The sequence below is a fragment of the Sphaerodactylus townsendi genome, linkage group LG09 (assembly GCF_021028975.2).
Source record: "Sphaerodactylus townsendi isolate TG3544 linkage group LG09, MPM_Stown_v2.3, whole genome shotgun sequence".
NCBI classification, from domain to species: Eukaryota; Metazoa; Chordata; class Lepidosauria; order Squamata; family Sphaerodactylidae; genus Sphaerodactylus; species Sphaerodactylus townsendi.
Window position 1 is genome coordinate 60,806,684 of NC_059433.1, and position 26,166 is coordinate 60,832,849.

General features: G+C 41.7%; 1 protein-coding gene across 8 annotated transcripts in view; it reads left to right on the forward strand.

The window, feature by feature from the left end:
• SULF1 (sulfatase 1) overlaps window positions 1-26,166 on the forward strand; it is a 111,352-nt gene that overhangs the window by 57,552 nt on the left and 27,634 nt on the right. For 7 of the 8 annotated variants that reach the window (XM_048507152.1, XM_048507156.1, XM_048507160.1 and 4 more), the window contains 8 exons: window positions 1,832-2,074; window positions 3,102-3,341; window positions 10,175-10,326; window positions 15,763-15,932; window positions 23,010-23,160; window positions 24,193-24,368; window positions 24,926-25,054; window positions 25,331-25,387. In XM_048507152.1, the coding sequence (XP_048363109.1) occupies window positions 1,903-2,074; window positions 3,102-3,341; window positions 10,175-10,326; window positions 15,763-15,932; window positions 23,010-23,160; window positions 24,193-24,368; window positions 24,926-25,054; window positions 25,331-25,387 (1,247 nt within the window). In that variant the 5' untranslated portion in view covers window positions 1,832-1,902. Of the gene's footprint in view, window positions 1-1,279; window positions 1,463-1,831; window positions 2,075-3,101; window positions 3,342-10,174; window positions 10,327-15,762; window positions 15,933-23,009; window positions 23,161-24,192; window positions 24,369-24,925; window positions 25,055-25,330; window positions 25,388-26,166 lie in introns of those variants that run through there. The other variant, XM_048507157.1, reaches the window with a different exon arrangement.

Here is a 26,166-nt window from a genome sequence, read left to right on the forward strand (position 1 = left end):
TGTTTGCCAGTGTTTTGCTTAGAGAATCCTTAGTGAAAGGGTGACTGTTCTTTACTAGAATGACATGGTGTGGAATATTTTTCTATGCGGCATCAACTGACCCAGAAAATGCTAATTCTCACCCCCTCCCCTTAGTGTCTTTTCTCTTGGCTTTGAGTAACAAATCCAAGGCTGACTGTTTAGCAAACAAACCTCAGAGAAATTTCTGTTTAGCTTTTTTACTAAGTGCAGGTGGTGGTGGCTGTACCAGACAGGAAAATACTTACTTGGCCCATAATCTGCTTCTCCAGTGTCATCTGTCTTTAGCTAAAGCAAATAGATAGAAACCAAAGTATTCTTAAAAAGAAAAAGAAGCCCACACAGTCTAATTACGGACTTCCAGTCTACTTATCTGAATGTCATGTAGTCAGGGCAATGGTATTTAACTTAAACTGCTGATTCCTCTGGCATCTTGCCTTTAGGTTACAATGATGTCAATCACAGATAGGAATGTTTGTACACAGACAATGGAGACAGGGTTTCTCTGCTTGCAGAAGCTTGGATTTTTGTTCTTTGTACTCTCCCAGTGAAATTATCACCCAAAGAGTGGGGTGCATGGGACTGTTTATAGAATATCTTGTGAGGCTTCAAGGAATGGGTGGGTGTGAAAACAAAATAGAATCCTGTAATTAAAAAATCATATATAATGTGGGTTGCTGATGATCTGTGTCACCCCCTCCCTTAGCTCAACCCCCAGTCCCATCTTTCCTTTGTTGTATTTTCCAATGAGTGATGGGACCCTTTTTCTTCCCAGCTATGCTTCCACTTAATTAGTTCTGCTGATTTATCTCCTACTAGTTAATGTTGCATGTCTAAATGTGAAGTCTCAGGTGTGGGAGTGCTGCACTTCTGATGAGATGTATTCTATTCTCATTAAGACTGGTGTCACATCTTTTCCAAGCAGACTTTCCCATGGAAGGAGTCTCCTATAATTTTGTCTGTCATCCAAACTATTTTTTTTAAATAGCAAGCTAATCTCTAGATTAAGTTAGCATCACCACAAGCTTCTTCCTCAGGGAGGTGTCAAAGAAATGCTAAAGCAGAATAGGCTAACTTTTTAGCTGTGGGGCCAGTCAATCATTCTTCGCAGTCCACAGCCCAGAAATATTCTCTCTAGAGGCTGTATTTGGGGCTTAGGGTTGTGCCTCTGATTGACTGACAGATCCCAAGCTCAGAGAGTCAAGTCTGAAAACAGAGTCTTGGAAGCAAGGGGTTGCTTGGGGCTGATGTGCATTATACATGATGCACTCCATCTCATGCTGACTGAGCAAGGTTAGGCATTTGAGCTTTCACAGTACTAGGTAAAATCATCTGGACTGTCACTCAGGATGAGCTCTCTATCCAGCTACAAACAGGATCTGAAATAACAGCAAATAATGTCACCATGCCAATTGCAACTGACAGCCGTGCTTCAGAAGTGCTGGTGAGTTTACCTTAAATAGCTCTGTGCTTTTCAGGTGCCCTGGAGCTCAAAGGAGCCCTCATTTGACTTAGATTTTAGAAATGTAATAAAAAGTATGGAGGTAACAAGGGTTCGTCAAATTTGTATTACTATGTGGACTTCTTAAGATACCCTTTGTCTCCCCAACAGCAAAGGGAGGTGTCTGGTTATTTAGATTCTGCATATAAGCAGAGGGGCACTTAACTGGTCTGTTTCTTTTAGTGTTGCTGAGGAAAGATGCCTCGTATGCCTTACCAAATGTTTTTAATGTAAATAGAATTGAGGGGGTGCTTTTGACCTCGTGCTTTTACTTCAAGTCAACTTTTAAACTAAATCTCTTTCTTTCTACAGGGTTTGAAATTTTAAGGACTAGAAACATTTGCAGACGGTGGTTGTTTAACTGCAGTACTGGGGAAACTACAATGAATCAGTATTTCATTGCACTCACATGGATTGTGCTTGGCAGTGAATTGCTACAGAGTCTCAGTAGTACTGTCAAATCCCCAAGATTCAGAGGCCGTGTGCTGAATGAGCGAAAAAACATTAGACCAAACATTATCCTTGTACTTACAGATGACCAGGATGTGGAACTTGGTGAGTCTTTATGTACTGCAGCATAATTTCATCATGTTGAGACCTGCGGGGAAACACACGGCCCACATGTTCAATGATGCCAAGGCTGCTATGTTTTCCCTATGTGAGGATACTAGAAAATCTTGTGTTGGATTCTCCCTCCCCACTCACATTCTGCTCCATAACTGATCCTTAGCATGTTTATCTTTCCACCACAGTCTCACACATGACAGATTTGGGAATCCTGTTTTGGTAGGGAAGGTCTTATATCAACTTTTTTCCCTTCACTTGATACATCTTAATTGATTGGTGTGTGGTTGAAAGATGTGTTGCTGAATCAATACTGTTAATGTTTAGCTACTTTTAATGAAATGGAAAAAACAGGAAGCTGCCTGTCAGCAGTATTTAATTTTGCAGCTAATAGTACATTTTCCTGTAAAGTTTAACTATTTGAAACACCTGATACATATTTTTTCATATGTATTTACATTTCAGTTCACATTTTAACTGTATGATGTATTGGTGGCTGAACTATTGGAAGTGGTATTGTCAAGGCTTTCATGGCCAGATTCAACTGGTTGTTGTGGGTTTTCCAGGCTGTGTGGCCGTGGTCTGGTAGATCTTGTTCCTAACGTTTCGCCTACATCTGTGGCTGGCATCTTTAAAGGTGTATCACAGAGGGAAGTCTGTTACAGTGTGTAACAGACTTCCCTGTGTAATACACCTCTGAAGATGCCAGCCACAGATGCAGGTGAAATGTTAGGAACATGATCTACCAGACCACGACCACACAGCCCGGAAAACCCACAACAACCTTTGGGAAGAGGATTGCGGAGTTTTAGGTTCAGATAATTAGTCTTACAGCTCACAAAGTTACCTGTGGTCAGACATACTCAGACCTGCATTTTTTGAGGATACAATAGATGAAAACCAATGTATGGTGGTTGGTTCTTTCTATATGTGGGGTTAATCTTATACATTCTACTGTCATAAAGATCTCTGTTAGCAACTGTGTAATTCTTTATATGACCCTTTGTGTTCCCTGCAGGCTCCTTGCAAGTGATGAATAAAACGAGGAAGATAATGGAGAATGGAGGTGCCACCTTTGTCAATGCTTTTGTAACTACTCCAATGTGCTGTCCATCTCGATCCTCAATGTTGACAGGAAAATATGTTCATAACCACAATGTTTATACTAACAATGAGAATTGCTCTTCCCCTTCCTGGCAAGCAACTCATGAACCGCGAACCTTTGCAGTATATCTCAACAACACTGGCTATAGGACTGGTAAGACAGCGTATTACCTGTAACATTTTGATTTTTTGAAAAGTTATGATTCTCTGACATTTGTTTGTTTGCAGATGGGAGGGTACTGATTTGTGACAGTTCTCCCCATATGCACTGTTACCTCTGCTGTTCTAGTTCTTACACACAAGTGGGAACCCACAAAGAACTCCAGGAGGCATCATATTTCCCCTTCCCAGCTATTTCCAATTTTTTTCCCTGCAAGACCCCGCCTCTCCCATTTTCCTGTTTCTTCTCTCTTTCTAGGGTTGCCAACCTCCAGTTGGGTCTTGGAGATTTCCTGGAAAAAAGGTCTCTCCCTTGGGTTGCCAGCTCCTGGTTGTGAAATTCCTGGAGATTTTTCTTTCATTTTTTGTCCTCCCACCTTTACAATTTATAATAAACTAGCGGGCCCAGCCACGCTTTGCTGTGGCAATTGTCCTTGTCATCACAGTCCGCAACCCACACAGATGTCCATGCAGGTCCAATGATCCCCAGCATAGCCTTTTGGGGTGATCAAATGGAATCCCTCTTTCCCTTTTCAATGCACATCGTTATATGTGCTGTCTTGTTTTTTTAGTATAAGGTAACCCTTCCCATTCCACAGCGGAACTGTCCAGAGTGCGAATCCTGCTGTCCATGAGACTGGTTGACACGCACAGTCCTGGCTTGGGTAAGGCAGAACTGGGGCAAGGAGGCTATCCCAGTCAGGCAGCAGAGGCAGGGTGGTGAGGCGCTCAGATCGAGGCCAGCTCCCTGGGTTCTTAAAGGGCCATGTGCAAAAGAAGCGGAGCAGGTAGGGTTGGTTCGCCCCCACCCCGTGGATTTTCTTAGAAGAAAAAGGCAAACTCCAACTCGCTTTTAGTAAAAGAGAGCTGTGGCGAATATGGGGTGAAGAAGTGGGTAAGTGGGTGTTTGGATGTGAGGGAGGGCAGAGTGAGGTGTGTGTGAGGGGATGAGCTGGATGTGTGCTGTGTGGCAGCAGTGGGTGAGGCACAGTAGAGTGAAAGTTACCTGCGTGTGAGGGGGGGAGGGAGGATCCTGCTTCGATGTCTCACACGGCAAAGTGTGTACGTGTTTCACTTCCACTCGTATTACCTAACAGTATTACTTATTTACTGTTTCCACTGCTCACCTCTGCTCATCTGCACGAACATTCTAAGCCCTCAGGCCACAGACAGACAGGCTGCACGTAATCTCCCTTCTAAGAGTGACACAGTTAAACAGAGGCAAAGCCATGTGAGTCTGGTGCAGCCAGGAAAAAGACGTTTTACCTGGCTCAGGTATGGACTTTCGGCGGTTTGAAGGTCCGAGTACCTGCCAGCAACAGGGAGGGATGTCCTGTGAAAATTTGGGGGCGATCCATCCAGCAGCTTCTGAGGGACACCATCAGGGACAAACACACTGTTAGATTTTTATATATATAGATGGTAAAATTGTGTTTTAACTTTTAGCTGCACACCTCTCAGGCAGGTAAAGAAATCTGCTCTGAGGGTACACAAAAACAACCTCTTTCCCTCTTTCAGAAAATAAAAAAGATACACCAGAGTCTCTTTAACGTAAAAAGATGGAACAAGAAGGTTTTATGTACAAGAAAAATGAATTTTGGCAAAGGAACAACTATTTATAAACAAGAGACTGGCATAGAGTGGTTTTTATATACAAGTAGTTACAGTATCTTTGTTCATAAGTGCTGCAGGTCTCTAGCTTAGGTCACTAGCTTACTGTCTTCAAGATGTTACATTAAATTTATTTTGAATAAACATAACACACACCAGTTTGGGGTGGATTTCGCACAGCAAATATATAATGGGTTGCAGTCATTATAAAGGAACCCGTTTTCCTTTTCCCTGTTCACATGTATGCTGTTCAGGCAGCAATTTGAGCCCATAGAAACAATCCGGGTTGCTTTCACACTTTTGCATGGAGCAGCTTCTCTTTTAAAAAAAAATTCCCGTAACACATGTGTAGCTGTGCCGGCATACAGAAATGAACCCCCGCAGCCTGCCGATTGTCCCACAATACAATCAGCTGCACTTGTGTAGCTGTGCATGTGCAACACACAAACGAAAAGAAAAAAGAAAAAGGGACCTCCCTGCAAAGGCAGGGCAATAATTAACGTGTTGCTGTAGATCAGTCATACTCTCGCTGCCACAGGGAGAAAATGTGCTTGGAGGATTTTGTACCCTCAGAGAATCCCTCAGAGAATCTGCCCACAACCTGCTGGGCGACCTGCACAGAATGGCAGGCAGGTGGATTCTCCCTGACAGTGGACAGCAGGGAATGTACAGTGAATTGAGGGAAGGGAGGGAAATAAAGCATCTCCTGCCTGGCTGTCATGCAAGAATGGTTTTGGCTTGGCTGCCAGAAGTTTTACTTGTGCGTCAGTTATGAAAATTGATATATGCAATTTTCTGAATTTTTTTGCTTTTGTTTTAAGAAATTTGTGTCAATTTCAATAGGAAATTGGGCTGTCTTTGCACTGATTTATCAGTGAATCCCTCCCCTTTTTTTGCAATTATGGGAGCTTTACACAGCTTTCTTCCTTTGTATAATTCATTAAGGCTGTTTTTGCATGGTCAAAATATCCAAGGGAGATCATGGAAAATATCCCGGTGCAGCCAGGAATTCGGCACGGTTCCCGAAGCTGCACAGGGTCTGTGACTGGCTGAACGGGAGAGTCGTGGCAAGGACCATTCCCCCCTTTACTGGCTTCGACCTGAAACCTAGGTTCACTGAAAAAGTTGAACCTCCCTGGTAGATTCGGAAATTTGACGGTGAGAGGGGGCAAAGCTGGGACGAACCCGCGTCAAACTCAGCAGCTGTGGGGAGTACCAAGGTCAAACCTAGGTTGTAACGAAAGCCACTTATATATAAGTTCTACTTTCTGCGCTGCCACCAATAATATTTTTCCCTCTATATAGCCCACTCAATACTGATTTTCCACAAGGTCACCACCCTGACTGGGGAACACAGACACACAGACAAAAATACTAGTGACTGGAAAGGTTTTAAAAGGTGAACAAAACTGAAACGTTTATTTGCTGGCTTTCACAAAGGCTTCTCAGGTAAACTGGAGAGGTTTAACGCTTGTTGGTTTCAGAATAAGTTTGTCTTAAGATGTTACTTCAGATTCATATGCACACCGACACACGCAGGTGTCTCTTAAGGGAAGATTTAGCTTTGAACTAATAAATTCCCTTACGCACGCAGACACTATTCCTCACTGCTCCAATACCCACTGATCACACCCAAACACACAGTCCAAGCCCAGGAGATTCTGGCACACTTGGCCTCCCTCTCTCCCACTAGTCCTAATATGGCTTCACTGCCTCTGGACTGGCTTCTCCCAGACTGGTGATTCTGGTGATACACCCAGGGGCAAGGCAGACTAGATAGGTCTGGGCAGTTTTAAAACCGCCAAGCTCCTGAAGGGCACTTCAATCTGCACCCAGTCAGGGCCTCCTCTCTCTGTCAAGCATACACCGCTTAGACAGGGACTGGACTTCTGTCAGCCAACTCTGCTGAGACAGAATCCTTTTCTTCCAGAGCTGACAGACTCCTCTCTGCCAGACTCTGCTCTGCTCTCTCTCAGACTCCGATCAGCACTCAACTCTCCTCTCAGTGCTGTAAGCCCACTGGCTCCCCCTAGCTCTTGCCAAACGTTACTGGACCTTTTTCAGCCAATCAGGTCGGTTCTCTCCTTGTGGAGCCTTTTTTTCTTTTTCTGGCTGTTGCTAAGGCCTTCTCCCTTTGGCCTGCTGTATGCCAGCCCTTCAGGGTGGGGCAAGTTCGTTACATAGGTCAACTCTGCCAGTGGGGAATTGACCTAGGTATCACCAGAAATTCTATGGCAGAACCAGCAGGGAGCTAGCAACCCTGGGTCTAGTCCTGGTTGCTTCCTCTTGGCATCTCCTCCCTTGCTGGCTTAACTGGTTCTTCCCTCTCCTGTGCTACTAGGTTGCTGTTTTTTTTCAACTGTGCCTCTATTCCAACCCTTCTTCTCCAGAGGTAAAGTACTATTGACTGTAAATATGCATTAATAACAATGTATATTTTGCCATCCTATTCTCTGCTGTGAGATAGAATGGATGACTATTGGGAAAATGAAAATAAAGCCAGTTAGAAGTTTTAGGAAATTCTGTATTCATATTTGTGCTTCTTAATTGTACCAATATCAGCTGTAAGAATTGTTTACCTTGCTGAGGGGTTGCTGTTTATGCAAGCTTAATGGAACACATTCAGAGAGTCTGCTGCTGTTGTGCTCTAACCAAGAATGCTACATGTGTTTAAACAATGACTCTGTGTCTTGGGAACACTTAGCAAAACTGCCATAATGCAGATAAAATCTGTCTCATTAAAATGCAAAAATCTGCATTTATCTTTTGATGTGTTATCCCCCTGAGCCCCATTAGAGACAATAATGAAAGGATGTTCCCTCAAATGATATTACTTTTTAATGGCATTACTATCCACTCAGCTGAATTTTGTATTCTATTAATTGTACAAACAGAAATGACTTACTAGTTCTCCTTGCTTCTGTTTCTAAATATATAAAGTTGCCTGCAGGCCATCATGAATAGTACTCAGACACGAGCAAGTCAAAAACTTTAGAGTTGCAGCCAGTTGGAACATGTAGGTAGATTTTATGAACCAAATATCAAACAAGTGGAAACTGTTAAAACAGTGCAACTGGTGGAAACTCTTGAAATCTAGTACAAAATGTTAGTTTGCACCCCAGACAATGATCTTGTTCAATATACTACTTTACATTACAATCATTTTTTGGTATGACAGCAAAAGTGAACTCTGCATTTGAGCTTTGAGATAGTTTGTAAGATAGGAAATTGTAATTTGGTCATATTAAAAGTCTGGCCATCTTTGCAGCAAGTAAGATGTTCCTGTTGGTACAGCTCAGATAGCATTGGCTGTTTTCAGTTTGTTACAGATGTCTAAATTTTTTGAAATAAGATAGACTTTCAGGAAGTTATACAACTTTGATTCAGACTTGCACACAAAGCTTCATGTGTAAACTCTGGTGTCTAAAATCTAGAAGGAATGGGCTATTCACCCAATTTCCCTTTCCCCTTCAGAATGACCCAAACTGGAGGATAAACTAAGGATGGGAGTTCTTCTCCCACACAAAGTTCAAATTCCTGGATAGGGGTTGGGTTTCTCTTTGGCACCATTTCTCTTACTCAGCCAGCTCCCCCTACTTTACACATACAGTTCAGGAAATGACTAGTTCTGTTTTTAAAACCTGGGCTAGGTGTAGTCTTGCCCACGAGGCCCCAAGGAAGAGACGAGACGTGGAGATTCCATCTGGTGGAGAGTGCCAGCGGCAGGAAGCGCGGGATTCCGTGATCCTGGCAACTCTGCCGTGTGCTAGGCTCTGCCTCCTTTTATTAGGGTTTACAAGAGGGGGGGGCGATGTGGGCGGACCGGGAGGCGGGAGAGCGGGAGATCATCATGTGATGCATGATCTCATCGGGCTACTACGTGCAGGAGGAAGCATCCATGTCTGGGTCTAATCCACACCTGAGGGCAGAAGCCTCTTTGTCCCTTTGTCTGGGACATCTGGTGACCGTGAGTCAGGCATCTCATGACCTGTGACTCACGGGGGAACGGGGGTTGGGGGAGCGTGTGCGCCCAGAAGGCCGTAGCCGGCACCGGCATGCCTGGCGCTCCTTCTACGGTTCTGCTGGGTTCGCGGGCTCACCCCTACACTAGGAATTCTTCTTTCCATGAAAGTTCATTCTCCTCTTTGGTTAGAGCAGGATCTTTTTTCCAGAATACCCTTTTCTTGTCAACAAAATAGGTTCATACATAGACAGTAAACATGTCTGAATGCAAGAAGTCCAACCAATCATCCTGTCAGAATCTCTGACTGACTTCTAAATTTCACCCATCTCACCATGTCACTCACACACACAGGCTATGTGAGAAATTAACCATTCATATTCAGGTTTTTCTGCCTCTGCACACTCCTAGTATTGAAGTAGCATTATACGCAATGGAGTTTTTATATGCCACAGAAGGTCCATCACAGAAGGGTTTTAGTTTGTTATTTAATATAGAGTGATGTACTTGTGAGGTTGATTTTTTTTTCTTTGACAAATAGATTAATCTTGATCTCAGTTGTTTGTTTGAATTTTAAAGTTTGCCGCACCCCCAGTTGCTAGCCTGTTACCTTTGACTTGTTCATTGTGATTGTAGTGATGAATATTTCAGCGTGTGGTAACTGAGATTTTATTAGGATGCAGGAAGAGGGGAGGTCTGGCATAGAAGTGGGTTAAACTATTTCAATAGGAAATATTTATTTTTCTATTGAAATCATTAGGTATCCTGTCTTTACATCCAATTAAGACCAGCAAGGCAGTTAGTTTAAAAGACATTCAAAACCACATTTAAAACTGTACATATATGCAGCAATTAACACAAATGAGGAGAAGCAATAAGAAAAGGCCAGAGAAACAACAAAGTCTTCTTCCCCTACTGAAAGACAAAGATAGATGGAGACAGACAAATCTTTCTGGGAAGGGAATTTCACAGTTTTGGTGCCATGACTGAGAAGGCCCTTTCTTGGATTGTCACCTGTCAGGCCTCAGATAGAGAGGGCATCCAAATATATACATCTATATATGTATATAACAGACATATATTCCAAATAAAGTTTAGCTGATTTGAAATGGTAGAAAATTCAGATGCTTTTAAGTCTCACTAAGTTCTATAATACAAAATTTTATTAATTTAGGGATTGTGTCCATAACCTAGACCAAAGACTTAGAACTGAGGGATTTCAAATAACCTAAACTGTACGCTGCTTCTTCTCACAGCTTTTTTTGGAAAATACCTCAATGAATACAATGGCAGCTACATTCCTCCTGGTTGGCGAGAATGGGTTGGATTAATCAAGAACTCTCGTTTCTACAATTATACCATTTGTCGCAATGGACTCAAAGAGAAGCATGGATTTGAATATGAAAAGGTACTGTGTAGATATGTCTGTTGTATCAGGTGATGTCAGCCATGCAAGGCAGCGGTCCATGGCACCCACGGACAACTTCCCTACTGCCTGTCTGCTGGTTGCAGAAAGTGGTTGGGGCAAGTTGGGGCGTCTGCCCAACAGGACAAGTTGGACAAGTTGGGGCTTCTGCCCAATCAGGGCTATCAGAGGTGTAACTGACTATGCAAGTTTTAGAAATGTTATTTCAGTGGCAGTTGGCAACACAGTAAGTTTTATTCTCTCATTCCTCTTTCTAAGTGTGCTTACCACTACTACCAATAGGAATGCTGCTTGTGCTTTTCAAGGCGCTATGTTTAGTTTCTTAGGAAACAGATATATGGTCCAAGTCTCTTTTTCCCTCTCAGTAAAAGTATATGTAACCTCAGCTTGTGGGTTCTGTGGGGCAGTACTTGGAATGAGTTGCAACAACAATTTTTAAACAACAAAATGGTTTACTTTTCTTTACAATTAACACTTTTAAAACATCAACATTTAACGTTACAATTCAAGGTCCTGTTCAGGTTGCATTTCAAGTCCTTCTATTTACAGTCTACTGATATTGCCAAGTCCAAATCTTCTTTGCAAGTTGGCTGGCTCCTGAAGACTCCAAGGGCTTGATGAACAGGTTGCAACATGATGAAGGTCTCCAGGAGAACTCTCACCCATTACAACCACAAAAGAAACCCTGAAACAATAAACTCCAACATTTACAACACAGCAAAACAACAACTACCTTCCCAGTAGTTTCCAACAATATTGCAATTACCTTAACAAGGTGTTAAGGGCTTATAGAAATCAAGGTCCGAGTCTGGTAGCCTTGTTCTTCTGCAAAGAGCTCTGAGTTCTGCAGCATTCTGCTTCCCTTCAGACTCCACCCCTTTCTGGGTCAACCCATTCTGGGCCAACCCATTCTGGGCATGGGGGTTACATATACAGAATACAAGACTGTTGTAATTTACATTTCCCGTCTCCCTTTGAAACCATGTGGCTAAAGCACATAAAACGCATATTTATTTTATTTATTAAAAACATTTACCACCTTTCCACCCAAATATGGTGTTCAAGATGGCAAAAATTAAACAACATTTAAAATATTTATATAAAAATATTTCAACAATTCAATCAAACTTATAAACACGCATAACAACAGAACCAGGAAGAAGGGCCAGTAATAGTTAGCGGGGAGAATACTAAACAAAACAAAAAAAGATTTTACCCTCTGGTAACAGACAACAATTAAGAGAGAGAGAGAGAGAGAGAGAGAGAGAGAGAAATCTCTCTGAGTAAGGGTGCTCCCGAATTTCCGCACCATGACCAAAAAGGCCCTTTCTTGGCCTGCCATTCAGATGGCCTCAGATTACATTGCCACCCCAAGCAGGGCTGAGCGCTTTCAGAGCAATATGGTGTTTAAAATCTGGTTTCAAGCCAGCTTGTGTTGGGCATGCAATCGTGTAGATACGGTCTTTATTTTTTTACTGCACCAAATACCTGTGTAGTTACTCAATTTTCCTTCACCCATTTTTCATCCCCTCATCTTCCATTTTTGAAAAAAAAAAATTTCTCTTTGTCATATCACATTAGTATTATAATGTTTGGGCACAGATGCAAGCCAGGTTGGTTGTATTAGTTTTATCAATTTCATCTTGAATTAGCAAGGTAACATTAAGGCGAAAAAAACACTGTGTTCACAGTTAACAGTGAGTGAAATTGACAAGGAAAGTTGCTTTTTCAGGAGGAAATTGATAAGGGACTGCTGCAATAATCATTGTGTGTCACTACCGTTCTAATTTGGCCAAAAACATTTGGTTCTTTGTGGGGAGAAGGTGGACAACATGTTTCTGTTCAAATAATGGTGCCTGCTCCAGTAGGGGGGAGGGTTTGCTTCCATTTTATGCAACCTCCTGGCCCTTATCTGTGCCCTGAATATTTGTCAACCTCCCATTCAGGCATTTTCTCCTCTTCCTCCCCCTCCATTTTCAAAATGATTTTTTAAAAATCTCTTTGTCTTATTGAACTAGCAGTGTATTGCTGAGACATATATACAGACTAGATACAGAGTGGCATTTTTGATTGAATCAGTTTTGTCAGTTTCAATGAGAATATGCTGTGGTCAACCTCTCATTGTGCTATTTGTGAGATCCATAGCATTTTTTCAGTCCCAAATCTTGCAAATCATTTATGTACAGTAAGAAATTTCTTCCAGATGTTGCTCATGGAAGATTCTGTACATCCTGCATCTGAACTATGTGGCCTATGCAGTGAGTCTTTCAACTGGCAATTTAAAATAGATATTTCTCATTCCCACCACTGTAATAATTACATTCTCTTCTTATTAGCAAACTACTGTTATTAATTAACATTCAGTTTTAGTTAAGTGAAGATTCTGTAGCAGTCAAGGTTTGGATTTCCTCATGATTTGTATATGTGCTATATAATGTGAAGAACCTTGTATAGCACACAGTTTTTCCGTAACCTGAAATGGAAAAAGTTGAAAGGAGTGATAACCAATGGAAGGTTGTTGTGTTGCTAGTTAGGAAAAACATTTCAAACTGTCAAAAAGATGCTTAATATAGCAGTTCATCTGACATATTTGCCATTAATTGCAGAATTGGATGTAGCTATAAGTTTTTCTTGGTATATTTTTGGCTAGATACCAAGCAACTCTGATTGCTTTTGGTGAATCTGTTGATGTATTTATGAAATAAATAAAGTTTTAATTTCCTATGGGGAAAACTTCCCATGCATGTGTATCTTTTACATTTGTGGCATCTTGGCACCACAGGAACATGCAAGAGTGCATACATAACAGAGCAGAAGCAGCAGAAGTATTTCAATCCTGCGAAATGGCTAGTTCACCAGCAGCAGCGCTTGCCGATGCATTCAGTGGTAACCAGAAGGTTGGGAAGAAGCGAGTGCTGATAACTGCATCTGGCTGGATGAGGAAAATTTTCCATCTCAGGAAAATCACATCAAGTTCTTCCTTCCCACCCTTGGGTGCTAGGTGGCACTAGCACACTTCTTCGCTTGAGTGGAATTATTACAGAACTTTAAAGTTGGAGTAGTAGCATCAGAAATACAAGACTAGGGAATAACATATTTTTGAGTTTCCCCATGCTTTTCTTTGTCACTGCCACTTTAAAACAAACTTATTTTATATCTTGATTTTGTGAGCTGCCTTACAAGGTGTTGTCAGGCATGAAGGCAGCATATAAATATTTTAAATCAATATGTCACCAACCAAAGAGTACAAATCCTGAAGTTCTAGCCAGGTTCTTTTCCCTTCAGGTATCCCTGAAGCAATTCTTTAAACTTCCTTTAATTTCCTCATGTCAGTCCCCAAACATGTTTTGAATGATGTTTAGAGAATAGTTTGCCTATTTAGTCCCTAAATTCCAAAGTCAGTAACAAACCCTGTCCTTTTCAAGTCTTGCTTTTGCAGCTGCTTATGTTTTGTATCCACATAATGGTCTTGATTAGTTATGTTTGAACTTATGTTGAATTACACATATTGTCTTGGGACTACTCAGTGGAACTCTCACCAGTTCTTTGGGCCAAAACTAATGCTGAAAAGTGGAAGGTGGTTTAATTCTGAGTTTTCATATTTTTCTGTATGTTTCTCTCTGCTTTTCTTGCTCTTGCAGATTTCCATTTGCTAAAAATATGAAAACTCAGAATGATTTCTCAGAATTGTTTCTACATCAAGCCAGTTCATTGGCAAGAGTTCACTTGTTTACCAGCTACACCGATTTAAGTTGTTTTTGAAAGAAATTCTCAATTGCCCTAATTGCCCAACTATGCCCAAATGTTTACTATTTATAATAATTTTATATAACCATTTGAAATACCTTTTTATACTATTTTCTAAGTATACAATATAAGTCTGATTTAGATGTGTTACATACAGTAAAAAAAAAGCTGATGATTGAGGTGTTGGCAGTGGCTTATGTGTTCAGTTTCTAACATTTTCCAAAAAGGTTGCAATGACTTCTAGGTGTATATTTGTGACAGGGAGTGCTGTTTTATTTATATATTATCTGCAAATAACATGTCAGACTTGAACCTCAGAGCAGGGTTGCCAACCTGTAGGCATGACCTGGAGTTGCTGCCCGAGGAGGGGAGGAAGGGATCCGAGGGTTCAGAAGGAGACACCCATTGTGTGGGGAAAAATTGGCCGCAGTTGTTTTATTGGTGTGCTGGCAAAAGGAAGCAGAGGCGCAACATAGGGGATAGATCCAGCACTGGGCAGCATGTCTGCTGTCCTCCAGTGACCACTGGGCAGCACATCTGCTGTTCTCCAGTAATGCCTTCCTCCAGCCCAATGCATGGGGGGAAACACCAATGCCCAGAACAGCAAGATAGTGGGAACCATCTGGATTATGACCTCTGGATGAACTCCACTTGCTGCCAGTGGGTGCAAGCCACCAGCAGCCCATGCCTGGCCATGTGGTTCACAGCCTCGCTTCACCCCCCCCCCCCAGGCTTCTTATGGAGGCTCACACCAAATGGGGAGGGCCTGCATGCAGGCTCCTCCTCCCCTAAATGGATTGGTCACATGCGCAACCCGCCAGGCTGTGACAGATGAAATGCAAATAACAACTATCACCGTAAACAGAATGCCAACAACAAAAAACTCAGACCCACAAGAAAGGGAGAAGCCATCGGCACTCTGGTGAGAACAGGTACGGGATGGCCCTGCCTGCCCATATAAGACTGTGGCCCTGCCTCCTCCATGCACGTCACTCGCTCATGCCAGCAGCTGGGCAGCCCAACCCCATGCTGGGCTAGATGCTGGGTCTGAGCCTGCCCCACTCCCGGGCTGCAATGGTAAATCTCAGCCGCTCTTTCTCCTATAATTATAGCTGATCTCCAGAATACAGAGATCAGTTGCTCTGGGGAAAACTGTAGATTCAGAGGCAGAACTCTATGGCATTACACCCTGCGGAGCTACATCCCCAAACACTGCCCTTTACAGGTTTTCTTCCTGAATTTGAAGGAATTACCCAACCTGGAGGTGACAACTCTATCCACAAACTTAATCCCATTTCAGCCCTCCAATCACTGCCTTAGTGCGCTGAAATCGTGCGCTTTCAGACTGGTTGTTCAATTATTATAGTAGTAACATTTCCATTTATCTTTTGGTTAGCTTCTGCCTTTAGTCTGATTTTTACTTTTCTATCCTTTTATTCAGACTTTCCCAGAACACAGCTGTTCATCTGGGCACAGAACTGACTTTGGAACAGGATCACAATTCTGGCTCTGTCTGGAATTGGGTCTGTCTTCAACCCAAACACAGCAACTAGGGCTTGATTGAAATTACAGTAGTTTATAATTCATCATAGCAAAACAAAGCAATATATTGTGGCCAGCCTACTACATGATATACCTGGCAAATGTTCTTTGTTGAATGTTTTGTTGCAGGACTATTTCACTGACTTAATCACTAATGACAGCATTAATTATTTCAAAATGTCTAAGAGGATATATCCCCATAGACCTATAATGATGGTGATCAGCCACGCTGCTCCCCACGGCCCAGAAGACTCCGCACCACAGTTCTCTGAGTTCTACCCAAATGCTTCTCAGCATGTGTAAGTTAAGCTTTTTATTACTGATACAGTGATAATTTGTGCTGCTACCTAACCCTTCTCTGTATTGGAATGACATTGTTACATAAATTGACAATTTTAAAATTTTATTTTACTTTTTCCTCCCCAATGAGAACTCACTCTGTCCTCTCCTCTGTTTATCATCACAATGGCATGTAATTAGTCTAAGTGGGGATTTGAATCTGAGTCTTCCAGATCCTTCTCTGGCAACATAAACACTATAATACAAGAATTGCCAGCCAATGGTTGGCACCTGTAAGAAAATGAGAGAGCATGGGGGAATGGGCATCATGTGTATCACATCACACTACCAGGAAAACCTGAAAGCAATGTCACATCGCCTTAGTGGAACACAATTCTACAGAGGCCTTGGGAGCAGCAGTGGTGTAGTGGTTAAGAGCAGGTGTACTCTAATCTGGAGGAACCAGGTTTGATTCCCCGCTCTGCAACTTGAGCTGTTCAGGCTTATCTGGGGAATTCAGATGTGCACCCCAAACATGCCAGCTGGGTGACCATGGGCTAGTCACAGTTCTTCTGAGCTCTCTCAGCCCCACCTACCTTACAGGGTGTTGGTTGGGGGGGTGGGGGGTGGGAGGGAAAGGAGATTGTCAGCCCCTTAAAGGAGAGAAAGGGGGATATAAATCCAACTCTTCTTCTTCTTCTTCTTCTTCTTCTTCTTCATGGGGTACAGTTCTATAGAGTCCACCTTCCACCCATTTTCTCCAGGAGAACTAATCTATGTAATATGGAGATGAGCTGTAATTCCAGTGGGATCTCCAGGTTTCACTTGGAGGCTAGCATCCTTATCCTGATCTCTAAATGAGTTTAAGAAACTGGAAATGGGTCACAGGCTCATGTTCTCCTCTTCTTATCTGTATGTATTCTGTCTTGGGCCACATGCTTCTCCTTACCTGTTCACTCAGATTTATGTTCCATTTTCAGGACTAACAATAGCATGTACCAAGCTGAGTATGTTTTAACTGTAGTTAGCTTCAAGCCAGACTGAAACTCTGGTTTGCATTCCACAGTGCACGTAGAATATTAAGCCATAAATAGTGATGAACAGGGGGAAAAGGTCAATTGAAGTAGGACAAGCATTAAGAATATGGAACATGTAACATTTTATATTTTGTAAAGATCTTTAATCATTTTGTGGAGACTGAAGTTGTTCACTTGAAGTCTAAAGGGCTCTCACACACATGCAGAGATAGCTGCCTAGATAACTCTTTGCATAATTGGGAATGCTGAAAATGTAGGGTTCCTGGTCACAGGTAGAGTGCCTTCATGTATCCATTTGTATACCTGTAGTTGCACACTTTCAAATGAACATGTACAAATTAGAGAAGGAGCTTGCCACTGCAGTGTCAGCCCCCCTCCCCCCCATTCATTCTTTCCCAAGATTTTATGTTATGAGAAAGACAAAAGTTCAATGAACCTGAAAACGGGTGTATACTGTGAAATGTATTCAGACAAACATGAAACATTTGAACTTTCTACCTTGAAGTTAAAAAGCAAAAGTTGAATATGTCTCTCCCCACCTATCTGGTTGTCTTATATTCTTGGCATCCTATTTCTTCAGTGGCTGCAAAAGAGAGACCCACATGGATTATTTTGTATTAACGGTGAACAGGTTAAGAGTTCTGTAGAAAGAAGTGAGACAAATTGAAGACAAGCTGCCAGCAAATGTGCTGAAGGGCTGCTTTCTGTGGCAAGGAATGTTTTCAGCTTGTCTTGAGGAAAGAATGAAAAGAAATCCAAGGTCTTCTGGGAAATATTGCCCCCCCCCCAAAAAAAACCCCAGTTCAGACAGCAAAGCAATCTTCCTGTGGAGAAGATGTAACTTGAACATTTAACCCTGGAATTTTCTCCCTTGGTGGTTGAAGTGTCATTTTCTTCCATGTTAAATTACAGCCATCTGATCCTGGATGTTGTTTTTAAAAATTCAGCAGTTGTGATATCAGGGGACCCTTCTCCATAACAAACTTTAATATTTGTTGTTTCTATGATACATTTGAAAAAGATGAGTGATTTAAACAAGACTGGTGTTTCACAAATATTTTAAAATATCTTTTAGTTAGGCTTTTAGTTAGGCTTTGAACAGGTTGAGGTGGGAAGGTTTGGCTAATTGTAACATGGCTCTTCCATAATATTTTTAAATGGTGATTTCTGCACAGCAGAAATAAAATGTGTTGAGGTTTTTTTTAAAAAAAAAACCTTTTGGGGAAGAATTTCCCTCAGCTCTCTCCCCAAAATGTCTTCAGAACGTTTCATTTCTCTCAACCTGTTTTTTTCAAAAATTGCTAAACTAGCCATTTCCCCCCCACCCCCCGAAACCCAGGCTGAAGATGTTTCCTGCCTGCTTAGCAAACAAAAGCAGGCAGGAAATGCTTTATTTCTCCTGCCATTTTCACCATTTGCACTGCCATTTTGTTTGCTGCAGCAGATTCTCTGTGAAGGTTCCCCATGGAGATTTCCTCTGTTTGCAGCTCATCTGTGTGTGATTTCTGTGTTAAAAGTAGATGAATAAAGTTTGTTTTGTCTAGTGATCCTGTGCACATGTTGTTTTTCCTTTTTTGTTTTGAAAGGGATGTCTGTAATGCTACGATGTCACAATTAGAGAAGCTGCAATATGACCACACCCTTCAAAACAAAAAAGAAAAAATAATATGTGCATGGGATCCCTAGGCAAAACAAACTTTATTCATCTACTTTTTACACGGAAATTGTGTGCAGATGAGTGCAAGCAGAGGAAATCTCCATGGAAAACCTTTACCAAATGGCAGAGGCAGGAAAGTCTCTGCAGCAGCCGACAAAATGGTGGGTGGAATTGTGAAACTGACCAGAGCTCCATTGGCCAGCAGGCAGGAAAAAAGAATTGTTTTGGCTGGCAACACTTGTGTTCTCCATGCTGTGGGAACACAAAATGCCAAAACCGTTCTTTCTAAAACGTCGGCAGAATGTTTTATTTCTGCTGTGAGGAAAGGACCTGTGTGAAAATATTTTTGTTATATGATTATGAAAATTGTTTAGTAAGCTTTTACTAGTGGTGGCCATTTGGTAAAGACGAATGGGAAAAAACCTTGAAAACAAACCACGTGGAAAGGTGACCATCAGAGTTGCTGGTGGGGTGGGGCAGGATTCCCAATCCCCCCCGGCAACTTTTCCTTGCTGCTTGTCAAGCCAGTTCTGGCTTCACACATAGCAGGGCAGTCCCAACAGCGGCAAAGCTACAACAGGGCAGGGGGAGATGCTGCACACCGGGTGCACGCCATTGGCATCACGAGAAGGCGGAAAATCGCCCCAGACCCCCCCTCCCAAAACCAGGGCGTGGGCAGGGTGTGAGTGTGGGTGGATCGGGGCAGGGCAGGGCATGGGCAGGGTGCATGCGGGGAGATTGTGCCCCGGGTGCAGTTTTCTCTCCCTCTATCCCTGACCCCCGCACAGCTGAATACAGACAGTCAGGTAAGCCAATATCTTCATTCAGCTGCGCAGTACTAATATTTTTGAGAAAGTCAAGAAAGCTAAAGTCACCTTTTTTTTGCTTTTCCTGAAAATTTTAAGATCTTTTAAAGTTGAATCCAAAAAATACTGAAAAAGGTGGCCAGCCCTAGTTTAACCTAGTGTCAGAGCAGCTAAAAATGGAAAGTTTGATCTAGGGGAGGAGCAAGAAGGAGATAGCCAGTGGATATTTCTACCCATCTGAGTCATTGGGCTGCTTTCTGTATGCTGAAAAATTTTGGCACAGTGGAGTTAGTTTTGCTTTTTGTCTTCTGAGCCATGGCCTTCAGCCACTATTTAGGTTGTCTCGAGCTTTTGCAGAAGGAAGAAGGATGCATGCATCCTGTTGCCAAAGCATCTGGATCACTGCTTCTTTGCCCTATCTAATGACTTAGAATTGACTAGTTGTACCAGAATGTAGAGCCAGTCATGGTGTACTGATTAAGAGCAGCAGAGTGTAATCTGGAAACTAAGTTTCATCCCCATTCTTCTACATGAAGCCTGTTGGGTGACCTTGGGCCCCCCTCATAGTTTTCTCAGAAGTCTTATAGTCCACACAGAGGCAGGGGATAGCAAATCACCTCTGAATGTCTCTTGCCTTGAAGATTCTACAGGGTCACCAAAAGTCAGTGTTGACTTGACAGCACTTTCCATCAGACCATAATATAGGCAAGGATGTGCATCCCCTTTCATATTCTGCTGCAATTTTCCTATGAGACTAGAACTGGGTCAAGTGAAAGTCTTGCTGAATAGCACTGCCCCAGAATAGAAGCCGTCAATGTAGTATAGCGAGGCAGGGAGCTTTTAGCAACTGAGAAGAAGAAAAGTAGTTCAAGGGCTTTGTCCTCAGTGACATAACTGGAATAATGACATATGATTGACTAAGGTGCTGTGATGTCATCAAGTACAGCACATGATTTTGACATGCTACAATATCACTGCTATTGAAGCAGCAAAGAGACACAAACAACTGGTAGGCCATGGGGCAGGGTTTGTTTGTATTTTCAAGGGGATTTTTATAACCTTCAAAGGCCTGTTTCTTGTTTTAAAGGTACTTGGATGCAAAAATTCAGTGCTGCACTAGATTATCCTTAGTTTAATCCATATCAAAGTCTTGGTTTCAACTAGTATGCTTAGAGTTACACTGGCAGCCATCTAATTTGACAGAATCCATCTATGTTTTATTTATGTAGCAGCATTTAACCTGGCCAGCCCTATTGGCTTATGTTCATTTTTTTAAAAATGCCTCCAAGATGAGTAATGCTGATGTAATGTTACAAAAGTTTTTTATTATGTTTTTGGAACTGTATTTGAGTCATACTCACACTTAAGGATCTTGCTAATTTTCATCTTTGAATGAGCAAATTTTCAGGTTGCCAAAAAGAACCACTAGACTTTTCCCCTTTTTTAAAGAAGAAAACTGTTGTTATTGTGTGTGCGTCTTCAATATCAACGGTTTCAGTGTGAGAAATGTATAGTGTTAGATGTGACAAATAGATGTGCCATAACATTTTACCGAAGTACACAACATGAACAAATTGCATCTGGTTAGATGTCGTGTAGCATTTTTAAATTTATCATTGAAGTAATTTTTCAGGAGACACTAAGGATGGCATGCACCATTCAATAAACTGTAATGGTAAGTTATGAGATACAGCAACAGGAAAACCACAAAAACATTATCATTAAAAATAATATACATCCTGGCAGCAATCCTAGGTAAAGTTTTTGTTGGCACAATTCTGTTGAAGTCTGGAAGGCTCCATTCCAGAAGAACAAGTGTTTTTGGATCTCTGCGTAGCATCCCAGACCTCCAAATTCCCTTCGCTGTGGAAGATCAAGGTCAGGCTGTATTTTATTTGAAGAACTGCTAATGCTAGGAAAATGCATTTTGGATTTTATCTACTTTTTTTTTTAAGTTAAGGATACAAATAAGGGTTGTTATAGTACTTCCCCCCACCCTTGTGGATAGTTCATAAATGAGTAATAGTTGGTCTTTTTTGCGGGGGAAGGCAGAATGCAGAGAATGGGGTGTAGACTTGAAGGAAAGGAAACAGGCTGCTTCTCTTTGTGCACCCTCGCTCAAGAATGTCTGATACCTTGAGATAAACAGTTCTGCGTGGTCCGGTGACATCCTTCCTCCAATAGTAGTCTGGTATACCAGGCACACCTTTGGTTGAGAGGTACAGGAAGAAGACCAAATGTACTGAAATCAGGGTTTGCAGATGCAAGGCAGGTTTGATGGTCAGTGATCCAATGAACAGTTGTTTTGTGTTGCGTCTGAAACAACCCTGGGACCCTCTGCTGAAATGCTCTTGCATGTCATGACTAGGAGAGGCCTCTGGTTATGCTAGTTAGATCAGTTATTGCAAGTTAGGCTGCTGGTTGGAAATGACTTTTCAACATCTAGTCTAATGTATTTGGCAGGGACTGATTGTGGAGGAAAACCAGAATATGTGCTGCTTATCTCACAGAGTAAATGTAGTGTACCAAACACTTTCAGTCCCTTGGCTCATGGAACTTTATGAAATCCTATAATTGACTGGGTTCATGATCCTAACTGGATGCTTTTCACAAAAGATCTAGAAATGCTTTTAAATCTGGAAATAATCATTTGTGAAGACAGTACATTTTCTTTAAAGAGAAAAATCAGGAATAGTGGCCAGGCTAGACATTCAATTATTTGTTTCAGATGAGATTCTTTTTACAATTCTGATTAAAAGTTCTTGACAATGTTTACGATTATCTGCATTATTCCTAGATACAGAATTATGGAAGTTAATGACCTCAGAAAAGCTCCAATAAAGTGTATGGAAAATTGGAAGTGTTATTGGGAGATTGAAGGGTCAGATCTTGAACTTCAGTGGATATGCTGGCTGGTTTTACTTACTGAGAGATAATTTTATTTTATTTATTATTAAACTTGCATACCGCCCTCCCCTGGAGGGCTCAGGGCGGTTCACAACATAGATATTCAACACAGGTAGATAGATAAATAAACTCCGTATGTTTAGTAGTGGTCCTTACTAAAATACAGAGCTCAAATTATAACATTTCATTACAAAAGCAGCAGATGGCGTCCAACAGCTTAAAACTCCTCTAGAGGGGGGACAGCAGGGGCCCTGCTGTTAAAGGGGGGGCGCACATCAGCAGCTGGCCTCCCCAAAAGCCCGGTGGAACAGCTCAGTCTTACAGGCCCTGCAGAACTCATTAAGGTCCCGCAGAGCCTGGACGGCTGGACGGAGAGCGTTCCACCAGGCAGGGGCCAGGGCCGTAAAAGCCCTGGCCCAAGTGGAAGCCAGCCGCATCATGGAGGAGCCGGGGACCACCAGCAAATTGGCCTCTGCCAAATGCAGAGGCTGAATTGGGACGTATGGGGCCAGACAGTCCCATAAGTGCGAGGGTCCCAGACCGCGTAAGGCCGCGTAATGTGATAAAAGAGAAGAGCTACAAATAACCCTTTTATATTACAATTTTAAAAGACTTGTATAACATGTGCTCAGGTACAGGTGAGAGCCTGAAATATGCTAAAAGGATTTTAAACTTTTGAATCTTTTCCAGAACTCCCAGCTACAACTATGCGCCAAATATGGATAAGCACTGGATTATGCAGTATACAGGCCCTATGCTTCCTATTCACATGGAATTTACAAATGTATTGCAGCGCAAAAGACTTCAGACTTTACTATCAGTTGATGATTCCATGGAAAGAGTGAGTTAATGGAAGATTTGTAAAACATTCTTCTACCTTTTCTTAATGCTGCTGCAATGTAACCTTAATTTGAGTTGGTAGCAGAGTGACTCCCTGTCCCAGAGTTCTAATATTTTCTGCGCACATGTGGGTACTTTGTCTTCTGTCTAGATAGGGAAGAAGGATGTATTTTGTGTATTGTATGGGAAACGTATATATGAAGACCTGTAGGATCTTGTAGAATGGAAAGGAATATTGTAAGAAAGTATATATCTTGTAACAACTCTCCTTCAGTCTTTATCTTCACACTGGAAGGAATCATGGGAAGATGCTCTAAAGTGTTTTTCACCCTTCATATGCATTCTTAGGAAGATGCTTTCCAATGGCTGTGTGTGTGGATGCATACAAACTCACATCTCTCCTGCCTTGCCAATACTAGTGAGGCCTTGAAAAAGTGTGAAAGCCATGCCCTACTGTCAGGCAATTGCTCCAGAGTCCTTGTGCCATTACAGGAGCTTCTAAATTATCTTCTTTCTGATAGGAAGGGTGTCTGCTGAGCAGTCGATGGGTATCTGTGTGGTATTGAATGTTCTTTACTCTTTGCTCCAGTTGTGCTCCTTGGAGGGAGCAGCTAGAAGCAGGAGCTATGTCCACTCACACTTTTCCCATTTCTTTCTCTGGGCAGTGACTTCTAGCTTCTACTGTTCACTTCTTAAACTGAGAATGAGCATCAAAGTGTCTGATCTTGTCAGCAAAAGCTGTGCAAAAAGCATAGAATGTCCATGCCATGGAATATGTTTACTCACTGAACATAATATTTCAGTGTTACATCAAAGGCAAGCATTCCCTCAAGACACCTTGCATGTTACATTAAGAGTTGCTACATCATACTTACTGTTCCATGCATGAATCTTTAGAATGAGTGTAGCTCTATAAACTTTACCGGTGAACTGAATAGTTGTATGGGATTGTTTACACATGAATCCTTTTGTTTATATTTATGTGTATATTGTTAGAACTGATGTAGTATGTTTTCCCCATACTGTGTTTCAGTTATATCACATGCTAGTGGAGACTGGAGAACTGGAGAATACCTACATCATTTATACTGCGGATCATGGTTACCATATTGGGCAATTTGGATTGGTCAAAGGGAAGTCAATGCCATATGACTTTGATATCCGCGTCCCTTTCTTTATTCGTGGTCCAAGTGTAGAGCCGGGATCAGTGTACGTTCTCCTAAGTCTGCAGCACAGCTGTTGTACCTAATGTAAAATATTTGTAAGCACATTTGATTGTCCTTCTTAGTGGCTGGTTTTATTTCATCAGGATTATTGTAAAACTGGAACACAAGCTTTTTTTCCCTGTGTTTATGTTGATTACTGTTTTTGAAAGCATAAATGAGCACCTGCTTATATTTTACCCTATTGCAGTCCTACTTTGTGCTTGCTGCTAAAGAGTTAATGGAGTTATATGAGGACATATTTTACTCACCCTGCCTTAATAAGATGGATAAATATAGACTGTATTGCAAGTTTGGTAGAGGAACGCGTCTGCTTAACCTCCCTACTTAACTTAAATATTTATTTTTATATCAAGAAATGTGCTTAGTGTGTCTGTGGTAAACTTGCAGTCCCAAAGGGGGAACTTGTAGCCTTAGCTCATTACATTCAACTTTAGATCAAAGTGCAGTTCCAGCATTAATTGGCATTCAGATTCCACATGAATGCAAAAGGTTATGTCTAATGCTCTTAATACAACTCTGACCTTTTCTGTTAATTTGCAGAGTATCTCAGCTAGTGCTGAATATTGACCTTGCTCCAACTGTTCTGGATATTGCAGGACTTGACACGCCTCCAGATATGGATGGCAAATCTATTCTAAAACTTCTGGAGCTTGAAAAACCGGGGAACAGGTGGGTACAAACTGTTTCTTGACGGTTGTTGCTGGCCATTATTATCTGAGTAAATCAACAGACAGAAAATGAACTGGGCAAAATAAGTGGAATTGGCTACAGTTCTAAATTTTTCCTAATTCAAAACAGTTTTAAAGAGGACATTTATAAAACTGTGGGAATGCATGAGAAGATGGCTAGGTTGGTTTGAAGGGGGAACATGAATTCTTCACCTTTAATTGCCTAGACAAACATGGTCACATATACCAACAGTAAATATTATTATTTTGATTTCAGGTTTCGAACAAACAAAAAAACCAAAGTCTGGCGTGATACATTCCTGGTGGAAAGAGGGTAATTATGGGTACTGAGAGAGTTCTGGGAAAATTGCCTTATTGAGCAGCTGCACTCCTTTTTTCTTTTTGAGTGGGCAATAGAGAATTCACATCATATTTGCAAACTCATCAGTTGCCTTTAACTTGGCCATTTTGAACATTCTGTCACCTCAAGTAGCTTCTTCTGGCAGTTTTTGAGACCCTGTTGCTTTCTTGTTCCTAAACGTTAACTTCTTCTGCTCAGAACCATCCATTCAAAGATGTCTGTACATTTCTAGCTCTTCAGTAACCTGTGGTTCAGTTTAATTTTCGTCTCAGGTTCAAACATGAAAACTTCTTAAAAGTTATTGCACTTGCCTTGAAATTTATTTATTTATTTATTTCTCAGTCTTATAGACCGCCCAACCCCCGAAGGGCTCTGGGCGGTGAACAATATAAAATAACAGTTACATAATAGACTGTAAATAATTTAAGTTAAAATGGAGCAATTAAGAACGACTAATAACAGCAATGCCTGCAACAATGAAACAACAGTAGTCTAGATTGCCTCTGAACGTGTGCAGAGTACCTTCCCTGTAATAAGTTGTCATTTGTGACTAAGGAAGGTTGTCATTTGTGACTAAAAAGAGGAACTTATCTGAAGAGGGGTGGTTTCTAGACAGGCTGCCCTCTTAAAGATGTCTCGGAAGGCGGTGTTTTGGCTGAGATCAGGAAAGTTAATTGGGGAATGAGAGCTTTTTCCTAGCTTTTTTTGCTAGGAACCCAGTTTGCTAGCACCCAATTAAAACGAATAGGGCA